Source organism: Neovison vison, chromosome 9 (genome assembly GCF_020171115.1).
Source record: "Neovison vison isolate M4711 chromosome 9, ASM_NN_V1, whole genome shotgun sequence".
NCBI classification, from domain to species: domain Eukaryota; kingdom Metazoa; phylum Chordata; class Mammalia; order Carnivora; family Mustelidae; genus Neogale; species Neogale vison.
Genome location: NC_058099.1, coordinates 34726590 through 34744198, shown reverse-complemented (window position 1 = coordinate 34744198; position 17609 = coordinate 34726590). Strand labels below are relative to the sequence as shown.

At 54.3% G+C, this 17609-nt stretch overlaps 1 protein-coding gene across 2 annotated transcripts in view; it reads right to left on the bottom strand.

Annotated features, from left to right (window-relative positions):
- PAX5 (paired box 5) overlaps window positions 1-17609 on the bottom strand; it is a 191792-nt gene that overhangs the window by 22896 nt on the left and 151287 nt on the right. For both annotated transcript variants that reach the window (XM_044265343.1, XM_044265344.1), the window contains exon 8: window positions 15341-15442. In XM_044265343.1, coding sequence (XP_044121278.1) covers window positions 15341-15442 — 102 coding nt within the window. The remainder of the gene's footprint in view (window positions 1-15340; window positions 15443-17609) is intronic.

Below are 17609 nucleotides of genomic sequence, written 5' to 3'. Positions count from 1 at the left end.
CATCATTTGCACAGAGATGTTCCAGGTACGGGGGCGGGGGGGGGGGTCCAGTGTTAAGTCAAAGACAAAGAAGGGAGAATAAGGCAGGATTTGAATTTGCCCCCTGTGGAGGCGCATGTGGGAGAAGGTGCCCAGGGTCCCCCACTCTCAGAACCCACCTGCAGTAAGGGTCCCTGTGCCCCAACCAGACCCCGAGTTCGGGGGGTTCAGAGCTCCACTCTCACTCTCCCCCACTGCCCCCAGGCCAGCCAAGGCTGGTGGACCTGAGCCCTGGCCAGCCTCCCCCACCAACCCACCTGCCTACTTGCCTCCTTTGGCCAGCCAGCACGGTGGCAGGCCCTGGCTGCTCCCTGGGGAGTCCGCCGCCAGGCCTGATGGCGCTGACGGAGGGAGGGAGGCCGCCAAGCTGTCAGTCTGGAGGTGCCCCTCGGAGCCCCTCCTGGCTGGAGCGAGGAGGGTGGGCCGGCGCCGGAGCTGGGCTGTCAGGGCCTTCACAGAGACGAGGCCGGAGAGGCGCTGCCTGACAGCTCGCCCACCGAATTAGGACCATTTGCATGCTAATTTCCAGCGCTCTAACGGGCTGGCAGGCTGGCTGGGGTGTGTAGAGTGTGCAGAGAGGGGCGCCGCGGCCTCCCTGCCCGCGATGGAACAATGCTTGACTGATCTAGCTGCGTTAACGAGCAAATTATGGTAATTTTGTTATTACAAATGCATAGAAATTTCCAAAGCGGGCAGCCATTCAGGGCAGCTCCCTGCTCCTCCCCACTCCTAAATACTGAGCCCCCTGTTTGTACACATGGGCCTGGCACCCACTTCAGGCACAGAGCTTTCCAGGGGCCAGGCATCCCTCGGAGCCCTCCTGGGGAAGCTGGCCACAGGCCAGAGCCTCCCTTCCTGTCAGCAGGCAAGCCCTTGGCTCCTGCCTCCCCCAGACCTCACCGTCTTGTCCCCCCCGTGTCCCTGCTTAATCCCTGGGCCTAGCAATCCCACAAACCGGCCACAATCGACCAGGTTTCTTTCCATTCTAAGTAGAGTAACTTGGGTGATTCTCCCCACAGATGCTCCAAGGACTCGAGAAATGCAATTATTTCTGTGCCCTCTCTGTGAACTGGGCTCAGCACCCAGGAAGAGTGGAGAGACTATCTGAGGAAGGAAGGAAAGGAGGGAGGGGAAAGGGAAGTGGGGAGAGAGGCAGGCGAGGAAGACCAGAACTTACCCCACAACTGCAGACAGTTAAGAGCCCCCAGCCCCGGGCCGCTTACAGGTGCTGTAATTAATCTAAGACCCCGTCAGAGGAGTCTGTTTGCCAACTGGTGCCCGGCAAGCGCTCCTGGCATTTATAATTGTCCTCTGTCAAAAGTCACAATTTGTCCCAGTTTTTCTGGTGATCTTCTTCTTGATTAAAACTATGTTTTTGGAAGCAAGCGCTGGAATGCATCCAGACAGACACTGTTTCCAGGAAAGTGAGCTCCCTGCTCGCAGCCGGCAGCCTGGGCAGCTCCAGGTGCCGAGCCGGGCACAGAGCACAGGCTTGACGGCAGGACCTGTCAAAAGCCAGCCCACGAGCGGACGGGGGTGTGCGGCCGCGGCTTCACTCCCAGACCTCCACGTGGCACCCACCGGCCGTCCTCCTACTTTAGAACAGGGGTTTTAGGTTTGGGCTGATGTTACTGAAAGGTCAAGAAGCGAAGGAAGCTTCCTTCCAAACCCATTTTGGAAGCCAGTGGGGAATAAATCACCAATTACGGAGGAGCTGGGCACTGTGGAAGGTTCTGCTCCCGGCGGCCAAGGGAGCCAAAGCCGGCCGGGACCCGCAGAAGAGCAGGGGAGGCAGAGACCTAAATGCGAGCAGAGACTTTCTAACCTCAGCTGGGGTCGTGGCCAGATTTTTCTATTTGTCTGATTTTCTAATTGGGTCACAACTTCCAGAGGGAAACTGAACCCAGGAAAAGAAAACAATCATTTCTTTTTTTTTTTTTTTTTTGTCTAGCTGCCTGGCTCTGGGGGAAAAGCAGACAGCGGGAGGAGCTGAGGTCTTGGCCTGGCCTACAGGCCCCCAGCAGAAGCTCTCATGGGCCCGGGCACAGGAACTGTCTCCATCCCAGGAGATGCCCTGGCAGCTGGCTGGGTCCCAGGACTAGGGGAGAGATATGGGCTCAGGAAGAACACGCCAAAGTGGGGGTCAGTGGGGTGGGAGTCCTGCTTTGGGTTGTTCTAGGAACCAGGAATACCAGGCCTGCCTGAGGTCAGGAGACAAAAGGCTCTCTTTTCACTGCTTCGGTGAAAAACAGAGTGAGGGAGGCGGGGGCGCTGGTATTTCCCCAGTAGGAACAACAGAGCAGGCGGCTACCACCGCAAGAAGGCCGGTCTGGCTCTGGGCTGTGGGACCCTGAGCAAGTGCTTTCCTTGACCTCATGGGCACACTCGCAGGCTGATTTCTCAGGTTCAGTCCGGCCCTGTCCATCCGTGGCAGAGAGAGCTGCAGCTACAGCATGTGCGGGGGGCCGGGGGAGGGGGTCCAGGCCTCTGTGGGGAATGTGTTAGCACAGAATCCTCCCCACACGGCAGACACGCCCCGGTCTAGACCTGAGCTCACTGCCTCCAGTGCTTTACCCATAGGCAGAGTCCCCCAAAGCCAGGCACGAGTCCGTGCCTTTCGGTTCCCTGCTTCACACCCACACCACAAAATCCTGGGTCATGGCAGCTGGTACACAGCTGGTCTCCACGTTCGATTCCCTTGCGGCCATTTTCCCAAATGTCTCCAGCTTCTTCCGGGGGAGTCCCGTTTCCAGCACTCCCCCACTCAAAGTGCACTCAGAGAGTCTGCACATTGACAAAGCCCCGATGGAAAGCAAGTTCCAGGGACTGTGGGGATTTGCTTCAATCCAAGACTCCTGGGTACAGACAGACATGGCACCCCCCTGCCCCCCACCTAGATCTGCTCAAGCACACCCTTCTCTAGAAAGTGATTTCTAGATGTTAACGCAGTGTTTCTAAGAGTCCGACTCCAAACTGCCAAGTCCTTCCCTTGTCGTCTGGACTGGACCACCGCTAGCTGTGTGACCTGACGTGGACCACTTTTCCTAAGCCTCAGTTTTCGTCTCTGTGAAATGGGGCTATGAACTGTGTCCTCCTCACACCACAGTGTGGATCCTCTGAGATGACCCACGAAAGAGGCTCGTAAATTGTAAAGATCTGTCCAGATGGTGGTTCGTATTCTTTGCATTGTTGTGAACAAGACCTCGAAATGGCCACAACTGTCACGCATCTGAGCAGGCGGGACAATGCCCAAGGCATTTGTGACCTGGGATCCCTCTTTAGACAAAAGGACATGATAACACAGTTGTCATTTTTAAATTTCCCTTCCTGGCTCTTATCTCTCTTGCTCTCTTTCCCACTCCTTCCCTCCTTCTCTTTCTTTCAACCCTGGATCTACGTCTCCCCGATTTCGGTCCTTTATGTGTGCCGATGCACATACACTCCTTATAAAGAAAATTCATTTGTTCAGGGTCACCGCGTGGTTTTTCATTAAAAACAAATTACCCGCATTCAGGGAGGACATCTGGGCTTCGCGGGTCCCATTAATGACTATATTTCCAGCCTCCCCGGCCCGGTTGGGCTCCCCTTGCCTGTCACCCCGCGTTCCCGGCCCCGGGAGGACAATGAGAGTGACAGTCAAGTGAAAGGGAAAACATGAGGGATGAGGGCGAGAGGCGAGTCCCCTGAGAGGGGAAGGAGGGAAAAGTGAAAAAAATAAATAACTCAAACAGAGGGTAACAAGGGCCATTGTCTCGGCGTCTTGCAGCCAGGAGCCAGAGCAAATATTGGAAGAAAGAGTGGGGGCACGGAAGCCAGGCCGAAGCTCTGTTTAATTACCCAGTCGGGCCCGGTGCCCCTGACTCTCTGCTCAGGACGAGGTAGGGAGGGGCCTGTGCCTGATGTGAACGAATTCCACCCATCTCCACTGAGCGCCTACCGGATTCAGGGACAGAGCGGGTGGGGGATTCCGAGAGGGGCAACCAGGAGATGGGAGCACTCCACCAACCGCAGCTCTGACCGAGGGAGACTGGGGTGTGCTCCGTGGAGAGTGGAGGCCCCGGGGCAGAGGCTCGGAGGGGGAGGCACGCAGAGGCTGGTTTCCTGTAAGACAGAGCATCTGACTGGGTGCCTAGAAGATGGGTCAAGCATGGAGAGGGGAAGAAGCGGAGTAGAAGGGAAAGTACTGGAATCTGAAGTGTGGTTCTCTGGTGTCCCAGCTGGGAAGAGCCTCTTCTGGGCCATAGCAAGGTCTCTGGGTCAGGAAGGCCATCACAGCCCTGTCGGCAAACCAAGGAAACCAAGACCGTCTCCCGGGCCCGGAGCCCATTCCTTCCCTCCACGGGCCCCAGGGGCTGGATGAACTGGAGCAGGGAGCGCCAGGTGCCAGGCCCGGCTGCTCCCCTCTTGGCTGTGCACCCCTGGCAAGGCGTGGTACCTCTCTGAACTCAGCGAGCCTGCCCCTGAAGTGGCCACGATCCTCCAAACTGTGCCCTGGGGTTATAGAGGTGCTCCTGGGACGCCACCACACGGACAGGCGGGAGGCCCGCAGGTGGAATTAGCTCACGGGTGAAAGCGTTTCGGCCTTGTTAAGAAGTCTTTTGGGGAGCAGGTGCCGAGCCCTCCTGGCTTTCCGTGCCCCCAGAAGGCTCGGAGCCCTGCCCGCGCTTCTCTGGAGAGACGTCCCAGGCAGAGCGACCCACAGGCTTAGAGAGGATGGTCCCGCCAGCTGAGGGCTGACTGCGGATGAGGGCTGGTACATGGGGGCTGCACATTCCAGCAAATCAAAAGGAGGAAGACGCAGACAACCCCAGCAGATTCAATCTGGCTTTTTGGAAGAACTCCAGTGTGTATAGAAGCAGAGCCTATCTTCCGTACTCACTGTCCCCCACCCTCGATGCATTCATTGTCCCCCTCCTCCCTCCATCTTCCACGGACCAACACAGGCTTCATCCTGAGTGACAAGCCACGCAGACACTCATCTCTTCCTAGATTCCTCCCCTGACCTGGGATGAGCCACACCCCCAACCTCTTACATTCTTTGATGTGGACAGCATTTCACAATTTTACCAAAACTCTGCAAAGTCAGCTTCAGACATGTCCGCCCCCCCCCCCAAGCTTCCTATAGAAAAATTCTGGAGCTCTCTATGCCTGATATCCCTACTCAAGGCTGCAGCCTCCCTTTTCTGGGCTCCCAGAGTCCCTGGGTTTATCTCCACGTTTGTCCCCCTAGATCCTTATTGACTTGCCCATCTGCACTACAGACTAAGAGCTTTTCGTGCACAACGGCACGACTTTCACCTTTCTTTGCCTAGGTTTGTGCTTGGCCCATGCAAATAGTCAGTAAATGTTGGAAGGGAGAGAGAGAGACGGAGAAGAAAAGAAGAGAAAAGCTGGTGGATGGCTAGATGGTGGGCTGGCTGTGAAACCTCATCAGCTCAAGGTCCCCCCCATTTTTAAAAAAAAGATTTTAGTTTTTTATTTATTTGTCAGAGAGAGAGAGAGCACAAGCAGGCAGAGTGGCAGGCAGAGGCGGAGAGAGAAACAGGCTCGCTGCTGAGCAAGGAACCTGACTCGGGGACTCAATCCCAGGACCCTGGGATCGTGACCTGAGCCGAAGGCAGCAGCTTAACCAACTGAGCCTCCCAGACGTCCGACCCCCCATTATTTCTTATGTTCAGTATGGTTCAACAGGACATCGGGTATCTCCCACACGGTTTCTTCCCAGACCCCCAAGTGCCTTCCTCTGGGGGCACCTCTCCCACCCACAGTACAGTACTTCACACATAAAGGTACCGCAGTAATACTTCTCCCTCTAAAAATACAGAAGGCTGATTCTTATAATTTTGCTTCTGAAATTATGTAGCCACAAGGAATTTATCTAACCTATGGTTGGCTATGATTTCTCAGCAATGAAGATACAGATCAGGGAATCCTTGCCAAGTGAGAAAATCCAACTTAAAAGTTGTTTTCAAATGTAATGAAATTTTTATGAGCACTAAATTTAATAGTTAATGAAGTTAACATAATGTTACAATTTGCAGACCCTAAATTGAACATTTATTAATGCCAGTTTTCTGGCTTCCTTTTTAAATTTTTGAGGCAAAAATAGTTTCAGTTAGGCTTCAAATTGTTGTAAATTCCTGAAAACTCTTGGGCCCTTAGCCCATGACCTCTCAGGGACCCTGCATTCCCCATTACTGTCCCAAAGAAAGTCCTGGCTAGGATGTCAGCCTCGTTCTTCAGGAGCCCAAGTGTGGTAGGGGCTAAGGTACACTCACAGATAATGTCATAAAAACTAGGAGGAATGTGGGGCGCCTGGGTGCCTCAGTGGGTTAAAGCCTCTGCCTTCGGCTTGGGTCATGATCCCAGGGTCCAGCCCCGCTTTGCGGGGAGCCTGCTTCCCCCTCTCTCTCTGCCTGCCTCTCTGCCTACTTGTGATCTCTGTCTGTGAAATAAATAAACAAAATCTTAAAAAAAAAAAAAACCTAGGAGGAATGTTAGCCGTAAAAAGTGGGCTGGGCCCTAAGCCTCCATGGGTAGATGATTGGAGCTGGAAAAAGTGGGCTGGTCTGAACCTTGGACACTGTGGGGCACTGGCTCTTGCATGGGGACCCCTTCCCTCCAGGGGGGCTCCTCCCAGCCTTTCCCTTCCTAGCCCAGCCAGCTAAGCCAGGCCCAAAGCACCATTTCCTTGTTTGCCCCTAACCAGGACTCGACCCCTTAACTGGAGAGAACGGATACCCAGCCCATTAGCAGACCTTCAAGCGGAAAGTGGTCCTGGGAGGCGATGCAACAGGAGGGCTTACCATCCCTGGCGGCCTGGGAGCCGGGCTGCTCTGCCATTTACTGTGTGGCCGAGTGCTGAGGTTGACTTTCTGGGGCACTCTGCTAGGTCTGCCCTTATCCCCTGAGGGTGTATGTCCTAGGACCTGACTCAGCCCTCAGGACTTAGGAGGATGAGGGCCCCAGGCCCAGTAAGGCCGCCCATTCTCCTCTGGACACCCACACTCGAGGGCTGGGTCCCTGCACTCCTCTCTGAACCAAGCCGGGAACCCAATATCTTGGGACTGGGAAGGTCGTGGACAGCCACCAGGTCTCACTGCCCTGCTTCTCTTCACCCCGTGCTCAGATGCCTCCACCTGCTTCAGTTTCTTCTAAAAAAAATCTTGACTGTATCCCCCAATTTCCTAAAAAGGCATCATAATCCACAATTTGTCTTCATTTTTCTTTTTCTTTCTTTCTTTTTTTTTTTTTTAAATACCACTCGCAGAGGCACATCAGGGGGAAATGAAAAGTCAGGAACCCAGACACACGGTCTCCCTCACTTGTGACTGGTTCTCAGTAACCGCCATCAGAGGGAGTGGAGATGGGGACAGGCAGACACAGAGAAGCCCGGAGGGGGGACGACAGATGTCCTCAGCTCCTGCTCCAAGCTCCCTGGTACTAGATACTTCCTGGGCAGCTAGTGAGCTCCTGGCTCTGAGCAGGGCAGGCCTCCCCAGCTAGGATCCTGCTTGCCACCTGCACCTGCCATGGCTGTGTGAGAAAGGTCTCCTCCCCTTAGGTTCCCTAAAACTAGATTGAACTTGGCTTTGCAGGTGGCAGTTTGTCCGAGACCCAGTGCTCGCTAACTGAAAATTCGGGATACCTGGGTGGCTCAAGCTGAGCCCCTGACTCGGTTTTAGCTCATGGGTCCTGGGTTCCAGGCCCAAATCATGGTCATGGGGCTTCGTGCTCAGCAGGGAGTCTGCTTGAGAGTCTTTCCCTCTGCCCTTCCCCCCGCTTGTGTGCAGGCATCCACATCAGTGCTCTTTTTCTCATATAATAAATAAATATATTTTTAAGAATAAAATTTAGATGGAACCAATCATGGTGACTTTTGCTGCTTCTAAAATCTGTCCTAAAATTCTAGAGTCTAAAGTCTGTAAGAACCTACCCTGGGTGCAGAGGCTCTGAAGGCTAGTGTTTGCCAGCACAGTGGTGTAGAGACTTGGCAGTGAGTATACAGGATGAACGTGTCCTGAGGCCCCCTGCCTTCAGCTCTACCTCCTGGAAGTCATTACCAAAGCACACAGGACAGCCCAGGGCCATTGCCCTATCACATCACAGACCCAGACCTGAAGGAAACGTAGAAGTATTTGCTGCTCACTTAACACAGACGTGGCAGGGCTCAGGGAACCTTCCAGTCAACCTGGGAGGTGATACCAGAAGGCACAGGTGTCACAGGCTTAGAAGTCCTAGAAGAGCAGGACCAGAAACCCCCTTAGGGAACATCGTATCCAATCTCCCCACCTCTTGCCTCCTGTTTTAAAAGAGGGGAGGGAACCCCAAGGCCATGTCCCAAGATCACACTACGAGTATCTGGCAGCTGGAATCAGCACCCAGATCTCTGAATTTAGTAGGACCTTCCTGCTTCCAGCGTGTTTTCCATCTCTGAGTCTTAGATTTTGCCGTTTTTTTTTGTTGTTGTTGTTGTTTTTTCCACCATGCCTAGTGTGGAGCCCAGCATGGGGCTTCAACTCACCATCCTGACATCAAAACCTGAGCTGTGACCGAGTCGGAGGCTTCACTGACTGCGGCACCCAGGAGTCCTGCCTCGCAATACTCTTCTTTCGCCAATACAGCAAAGAGATCGTTAAGCTCATTGTGGGTACTGGTTTCTCCCCATCCCAGCATCACTTCAATGCAGGGGTCCCAGGAGCCAGCTCTGGGCTGCCCAGACCGGTCCTCAGGCTCCATTCCACAAAGGCACAGCTGCCTCACCCAGACTCACACCCCGATCTGCCTGCGCAGAGCCTACTGGTGGTCACAGCGGTTGGTTGCACAACCTCAAGGCACCCGAGGTTTCCAGGGGTTGATGTCTGGGTGCTGGGAGAGGCCCTTCTTCACTCAGCCCAGCCAGTCCTTCCTACTGGTCCCTGTCTGCACCCCAAAACTCTGGCTGGATGCCCAGGCTCTCTAGTCCTTAGGTCTTCTCACCCAATACCACCCCTCCAATTTCTCAGACTGCCAACTCACCTTTCAAGGTCCCGCCCTAGTGACCTCCTCTGGTTTCCCCCACCTCACCCCATGGGCCCAACAAATTCAGCAGCCCCCTCCTTCACATTTCCTCGGCACATTCCTACATTTTAGCTCTTAACACAGCATGCAGGGATGATTTCTTCTATCTGTCTCCCGAGCCGCTCCGTGAGCTGCCTGAGGGCAGGGACTGTGTCTGCAATACCAGACCTAGCCTAGAACTGGCACTTCCAGGAAGTGTGTGAAGAATGAACCAGCCACCAGCCACGTGCTGTTTCCCCTAGTTGAGTCTGGTGTTCCCCCCAGTCAGTTCTGTTCCTGGTGTGGCAGAGGACGCCACTAGAGGGCAGCAAAGAGTCAGGAACGAGCAACAAGTGGTCTCCGGGGAGCCCAGGGTGCGCTTTGAAAGGTGTGGAGGGATTTTTCAAAGTACCCAGACCACAGGACCACCAGAAATCCCAGCGAGGCGAAGAAAGAACTAAAACCAAAGGCCAGTCATTCTCTGAGCAAACACTCTCTGAGCCTGACACTAAGCTGTGGGAGGCATTGGGGAGCACTGGTCCAATCCTCACCCCCATGCTTCAGTCCCTCTACCAGGTCCTTCCTCGTTTGTCAGCCCCTCCTCTCCCCAACCAGGCCATTTGCCTATCCTCAGTTCTAATTCTGCAGAAGGGGAGAGCCTTATATAAGGCTGGAAAGGGATCCTTCTGGCTCCCATTCCCTGGTCCTAGCCATGCCTTTCAGAATTGTGCAGAATATATTCTCCCTGTGGTCTACATGCTAAGTGAAGGCCAGAAAGTGGAAATGGCATTCTTGGATCACACAGTGACTCCCTGGCTGAATCTGGCTACAATCCAGGCTCTTGCCTCCGTGCTGGGCACCCCTTGCCCCCACTCCTGCTCGCCAACTCTCCTGCCTGTAACCTGATTCTTTTCTATTTCTCCCACCAATGCATGGGCTCCATGGGCCATGAACTCTGCTGGAGAGTCCTCAATCTGACGCCAGCCTAGGTCAGGCCATCCTCATCATTGACACTTGCATGCCACTTACTCCATGCTAAGTAAAATTCTAAGAGCATCACATAAATTACATCATTAAATGCTCACTCTTATTCCCATCACCCCCATTTTACAGGTGAGAAGGAAAGGAGGGCACAAAGAATTTTCGTCTCTTGCCCCAAGTCACACAGCTAGTGAGACACAGAATGGAGATTCAAATCCAGGCAATCTGGCTCCAGTGTCTCACACCTCACCGTGTGGTTGGGGGCTGGGACACGGCGGTGAACAAAACAGACCTACCTTTGTATACCGCACAGCCCTTGTAGACTGCACAGATCTGAGGGGAAAGAGGACGAGGGTAGAGTAAATCACTAAGGAAAGTCCTTCACCTGTGCTTAGTATCCTGCATGAAAAGAACAGGATGCTTTGTGAGAGAAGCGATGGGGGCTCCTGGTTTTTGTCTGGTGTGGGAGGTAGAATAATGGCTCCGGACCCAAGAGGTCTACATCCTAATTCCTAGAGCCAGTGAGCATGGTGGGTGATACAGCAAACGGGAATTGCTAATTAGCTGAAAGCCAAGGAAAGTACCCCGGATTACCCAGGTGGGGCCAATAGAATCCCACGAGTCCTTAGAAGGGGGAGAGGGAGACTGGAGAGAGATGTAGAAAGATAGCGTCACAGTAACGATCCAACCCACGCTAGCTTTGAAGATAAAGGACTGGGGCCGCCAACCAAGGAATGCAGGGGGTATCTCCACGCCAGAAAAGGCAAGGAAACGATTCCCCCCAGAGCCTCCAGGAGGAACACAGCCCTGCCAACACCTTGATGTTAGCCCACTGAGACCCACTGTGGACTTCTGACCTCCAGAACTGTAAGACGGTGAATTTATGTTTTAGGTCACTTGTTTGTGGTAACTCACTGCATAGCAATAGGGAGTTAATACGCATTTGATTACCAGGCAGACCCGTCTGAGGTGAACCCCACAGGGAGGAGAGGGCTGGGCTCATAAGAGCATCAGGGAGGGGCTGAGGAGAAGCCGCACCTGCCCCTCACTCCTCCCGCCAGAGTCCTGCGGGCGCGGGGCCTGCCCATCTCTTGCTATCGTTCCAGCCCTCCTTGCTGGCCTCAGGTTCCTGCTCTATCCACCCTCACTACCTTCTTTATGAAAACAAAAGCCACCAGTTAACTGAGCAACTTAACTGAAAAGCACCTAGAAACAACGTACACCCACCCACAGCAAGCAGAGCGGCCAGGACAGGAGGAACGGGCTGCGCTCCTTCTAGGCCTCCCAACCAGCTTCTTGTGGGCTGCAGCCCCAGGAAGGCAAACAGATCATGGTCAGGATTTCTTGGCCCTCGGGCCTAAAGCTCCCAGAGGGGTGGCTCGCGGAGGGCATGTGGACATGTCCCTTGCTGGATTGTCTCAAAGACGGTTTCCTGGCTGCTGAGACTCACGAAAGCCAAAGGGCAGTGAACGCCCTTGCTTCTCGCCCAGCCTGGACATTTTAAGAGTTCCAAATGCCATGTCGATATCTGTTAGGTTGTACAAACATCTCCAGGCAGGAATCAACTAGTTATGCCCATCAGGACACCATGGAATCTCTGGTGCAAAGCTGTTGGCATTTGCTAGGACTCAATGAAAACAAAACTCAGCCATTTCCATTCTAAGCTGATTATGTGCCCTCTCTGCTTTATTCAGCGGAAGTGGTCGACGAAAGGCTCACAGATGCTGTGCAGAGGCAGAAATGGAATCTGCAAATACCGGAGAAGATCAAGAAGCCCCATTTTTCAGACCTGGGAAAGCCCTGGAGCCAGAGACGTCGGACAGCACCCCGAGGGCAGAACCAGGATGGAAAATACAGAGTCCAACCAACAAGCTGGAATTTAACATGGAAAAACATAATGCCTATTTTTTTTTTTTCAGGGCCAAAAGTTCAAGTATACTTGGGCAATCCCTCCTCAATGTCTTATAAGCAAATCTTACACCTGAAAGTCTTCCCTTAAAAGAAAGTCTTAGCCTTAAAAAAAAAAAGGGCGGCCAAATTTCCTAAAATCTGTCCTGGAAAAAAACGACTCAAAAGATCTCGGTTTCCGTCTGGATTCTCCTCTAGGGGAGCAGGTGGATCGTTCCATATAGTGAAACACACGGTTGCCACGTCACAGCCTCAGACAAAAGCGGGATACACCATCTTCTACAGCCTCCTTCAGTTTGTTTCTCCAAACTATACCAACATGCCCCTGGGGTCTGTGAAAAGGTGTCCCCTTCAGCACCGCCACAATCGAACGAACGCCTCCCAGATTCAGAAGCCCAAGATTATGAGTCAGAAATCTGAACAAAGTGTAAATCCTCAAACAGGTTGTGGTATATCCATGCCCTAATTCCTGGAACCTGTGAAGGTACTTCTATGGACCAAAAAAAAAAAAAAAAAAAAGGTAGAGTATGTGTGTTGGGGGGGTCCCTTTATGGATGTAATTAAGGATTTTATTTTTTTTAAAAAATTTTATTTATTTGACAGACAGAGATCACAAGTAAGCAGAGAGGCAGGCAGAGGGGGGGAAGCAGGCTCCCTGCTGAGCAGAGAGCCTGATTTGGGGCTCAATCCTGGGATCATGACCTGAGCTGAAGGCAGAGGCTTAACCCACTGAGCCACCTAGGCGCCCCGTAATTAAGGATTTTAAAAAGGGAAGAGTATCCTGGATTATCCGGGCAGGCCCTAAATGCAGTCCTGTGTATCCTTACAAGGGAGAGAGAGACGTGACCCCCTCCGTGCTGTGAAGGTAGAGCAGAGACTGGGAGGGAACACCAGGGCCTGTAGGAATGGACCTTTCCCTAGAGCCCCCAGAGAGGACACAGCTCTGGGCCCCAGGACAGGAAGACAGTCACAGGAACAAACACACAGTTTCCTATTAATTTTCCCTGCCTCCCTCCCTTAGCTACCGCGCACAGAAGGGCCTACTATGTGCTAGGGACTGTGAGGGGTACAAAGGACAAAGCAGAGGGCCTGACCTTTAGGATTCACTGGCCAGTGGCACCGCTAACTGGGCCACACACATGCTGGGCTATGGGGTGTAATCAAACATCGCCAGGGGAGGGCCAAACCAGAAGACTTTACGGGGCACTTGGTGTTTCCAGGTCTCCAGAAGCATAGAGCTGGATCCCAATAGGCGGAGGCAGGAAGTAGTAGAAACTGAGGGCACAGATGAAAGAGTGACACTGGCCAAGGAAAGTGTGAGGCGTGCCAGGAACCAGTGGGCCGTCAGAGGAAGGGACGAGCTGGGAGAGTTGACCAGAAAGGCAAGTTGAGGCCAGATCACGTGACACCCGAATGGCAGGCCCAAGACCTGCTCTGCTGTAAGGTGGGCCCTCTGGGCCGTGGGCCAGCCCTGGGGGCAGATCAGCGAAGACCATGTATGTGGGCCTGCACTGTCCCCACGAAGCCATTCCAAAAACAGCTTTGATGATCGTGTTGGGAACGAAATCCCAAAGAGGTGACAGAGTTTGGACACTGAGGAACAGGAACAAAGGACCGTGCTCCCTAAGCATGGGGTCCCAGCCCTGCACTGGGTCTGGAAGGGGATGCGTCTCGGGGGTGTCTAAGAAGAGAAAGCAAACGGAGAAGCAAGGGGGAGAGTGGGAAGCAGACCTGGGACTCCCCGAGAGATGCTGGTGTTCCTCTCTCCACATCGTGCACCCGCCCTCTGTGCCAGGGGACAGATCACGCCCTGTGCAGGCACCAGCCTGGCTGCTGGTTTGGTTGGATTGGACTTTTGCTCAGGCCTGTGATTCCTGCTGCTGCCGTGAATGTGTGAGGAACCGCCATTGGTTCCCACAGGGGTCTCTGCCAGGCCACAACCATTTGTGTCTTGAGCCTAGTAATTAGGGACCAGGGGGCAGGACTTGGGCTCCATGTCCTGAGAGTAGGGTGGGAAGGAGTCTGGGCCCCCCACCTCTGCTGGCCTTGTGCACAGAATTTCCCGACGCTCTGCTATGTGCCCATCCCCCCAGCAGAAAGGCAAAGGCTCTTTGCAGGTGTGAAGCTGGCAGGCCTCCCCGGCCCTGGCAAGGCCGAGGGCACAAGTACACACAGAGGCCATTTCCCATATGTCTCATATTTAAAAGTCATAAATCAAGCTAACAAACCGTTAAATGAAATATGCTCTGTCCTCCTACCTTGTTAAAGACATCTTTGTAACAACCGGGAAGGCCACGAGTGAGTTCGGAGTTCTGGCACTCCTCGGCATCTGTGCCAGGACCCCGGCAGCATGGGGAAAACCCAATCAGGCCAGGACGGCTTCCCTTCCCCCACCCCCCGGCTTCGCTCATCATCCCGTGGGGCCTCACACGTAGGTGGGAACACCCCGTCTCACGTTTGGTTCTGTCCACCCCCACCTGTCCTTGGGCCTGGGGTGCACATGTCCATGACACGGGCGGGAAAGAGGCTGGCAGAGACATGGGGCTACTTAGGCAGCACCCCAAGGGTGGACTGGAAGGAGGGCCAGGCATCAGGTAAATGATTCAGAACAAGAAACACTACTAACCCTTAAAAGAATAAAAGAAGCATAATCACATCCAATGCAGTCCTGATTTTCCCCCTGATTTTTTTTTTAAACACCTTTCAAAAAATGCTACTTTGGGTTTCCCTGCTCTGCTCATGCCCTGAGGACACAGCCAGCCAGCACCAGGACATGCGCTGTCCTTCCCCCACACCATCCTACAGTGGAAGGAACATGGCGGCCTACCCTCTGACAGACATATGGCTGGCCCGAGGGGATAAGATTTCCTCGGCCACCCGGTATTCAGCTTAGAATCAAGCGACAAACCCACCAGCCGACAGCCTGTCTTGAGCACATGGTCCTCGAGCCAGGGAGTAAGGCTATTGAGAGCACCTGGAGGTGAGGGGGAGCCTCCTGCTGCTCCCCTCACGCAAATCGGGTGGCGGGGGGTGGGGGGACGAAGGAGGACCCCTACTGAGCACTGGCTGGGCAACCTTTGGCCAGGTCCCGCACCCCTCTGTGTTCAGACTATCTGTGTGGCCGCCAAGGGGCTGTTTGAGTGACAGTCCTCCCCCGCACCCCCGCACCCCCCCGCCCCGCCGACTTCCCAAGTTCACTGCCGGCCCCACTGAAGGCCCAGCTGCAGACAGAGAGGCTGAGAGTGCAGACCTCTGCCTGATTTATTCAGGTCCACTTCTCAGAAGCATAGAGGTCACCCGGGCTGTTTGCGGGAGTGCCTCCCCCGAAACCCCGTCCACTGCCCGCTGTGCAGACGCCGACATGCAAACTCACCAGGCACCATCCCTGTCAGCGTCGGTGCTGAGTAGCTGCCCTGTCCGGCGGGGGGGACGTGCGGAGGGTACCCGGGGAGGGTCGTGCTCGCCAAGTCACGGCCTGAGGAATCAAAGCAACAAATCGCGGGGTGAGTGTCTCCGTGGCCAGCCGCTCATGTCCGCAGCTCCTGGGACATCTGCACATTTGTCACGTCTGGGCGCCGAACGCCAGTGTGCCCCCACCCCCCTCCTGTCACTCACGCATGCAAACACGTGTGCGCGCGCACACACACACACATACATACATGCATACACACACACACCTCCAGCCACCCTGGCTCCACTCAGCAGGGACCCACGACAGCTCTGCTGCTTCCCTAGTAAAACGGAGCTCGGGCCAGCTCACCTCTCGAGAGCTGGAGGGCTTGCACTTCCCCTCCACACCTCTGCAAAGCCCCTTCTCCTCCAGCCCAACAGCTCACACCTGCAGAGCTCAAACTCCTCCCCGTTCTGCACACCCTACAGCTGTGTGTCTGTCCTTACTGAGTTCTTCCTCCTCTGCCCCAGAGCTAGTCTTGCACTCCACAAACGTGCAGGGAGAGTACCTCCTCCCATCAGACACGGTTCTGAGTGCTGGGACGCAGAGATTAAGGCCTCAGCCGTCAGGGGCAGATGTCCTGGGCGGGGGTGGGATGTGTTCACCTCTTTGCAGGCGGCTGGCTCCTGGAGAGCAGGGGGCACACCTCATTCATCCACCACAGGGCCTCACCTGGTAGGTCCCGAGTAAATGCAGAATGAGTGGTGTGTCCAGGTGTGCTGGGTTTCGTGCAGTGTAGGAGAAACCCCACAGAGCAGAACTCTGTAAGGGAGATGATTCTGAGGTTTGGCCGCCTCTTAGGTATAAAACAGAGCTTTGGTCCTTTTTTTTTTTTTTTTAAGATTTTATTTACTTATTTGACAGACAGAGATCACAAGTAGGCAGAGAGGCAGGCAGAGAGAGAGAGAGAGAGAAGAGGAAGCAGGCTCCCCGCTGAGCAGAGAGCCCGATGGGGGGCTCGATTCCAGGACCCTGGGATCATGACCTGAGCCAAAGGCAGAGGCTTTAACCCACTGAGCCACCCAGGTGCCCCAGCTTTGGCCCTTTTAAGCACGGCCAGTGACGTGTAAGTAACCAGGTGTTCGTGAGTCAGGTAGGAACCTAGGTCTTAGGTGGGTAGGATTTTTGGTGATTAGGTGTTTGGCCGTGAGGACGAGACCCCACCCTCCAGGTGGAATTGCCAATTTGCTCCTGAAAGAAGGAGATGCATCTGTTTCAGCCATGGGTGGGAAATGAGGTGGCCTTGGGACAGGGGAGGGAACGTGGAACCTTGACCTCGTCTGAATGTGGACCCTAGAGACTGGGTGGGGGCAGCTTGGTGACCATGAAGAGTCAGGCCAGGTCCCAGGAATGTCTTTTGGGGCCCAGCAAGTTGGTGCAGGCACTCCCGCAGGTAGGTGATGCTGAGCTCAGACCCACTAGAAGGTGGCCCAAGGAGAGAGACCACTTCGGATCAACAGTCCCCAAAGAATCCAAGCCAGCACACAGTATGGGCTGTGAACATTCCCCCGATAAACCAACAGCCTTTCTAGTGCTGGTCCTTCAAAGACTGTCCAGCCAACAGCCAGAGGCTGCCTCATTTCACAGGGTTCTGCTTACCTTCCAGAATCTTATGGAACAGCAGGCATGTGGCCTCCCCTGCCCTCTGCTCACCACCTCCCTGGCTTTAGACTGGGCATCCCAGCTTGTGACAAGCATTGCTCGTGCCTCTTCATATGAGGCATTGGAAGGGGAGCAAATGAACTACCTTTGACTCCCCCACAAGAGCTGACATTAAACAGAAAACCAGAATTGACAGAACTGACCACTTCTAATAAAGGTGATTTACGAAGGTCTTCTCCCCAGCCTTCGTATGCCTCCCCCCTCATCCTCCTCTGACCCAGCGCTCACAGCCCTCTAGGGCAGCTTCTGTCTCCAGCATGTAAGCTCCTGGGTCATGTCTTTGCACCCAAGGTCAGAATGGCAGAGGCCTGTAGATATTAGTTCAGTGAGTGAAAGCAGTGGCCGTGTTGGGAGAAGCAGGAGCTCTCTGGAGCCCATAGAAGTTCCTCCACTTGTGGTCAAGAATCAGTGAAGAGAGGGCCCTTGAAACTCTTTTGGACCAACCCTGTCACCATTCTGCAGATAGCAAAGCTGAGACCCTCGGGCAGGGAGCAACGGGCTCAGGTCCCGCAGGGGGTAGGTGGCAAAG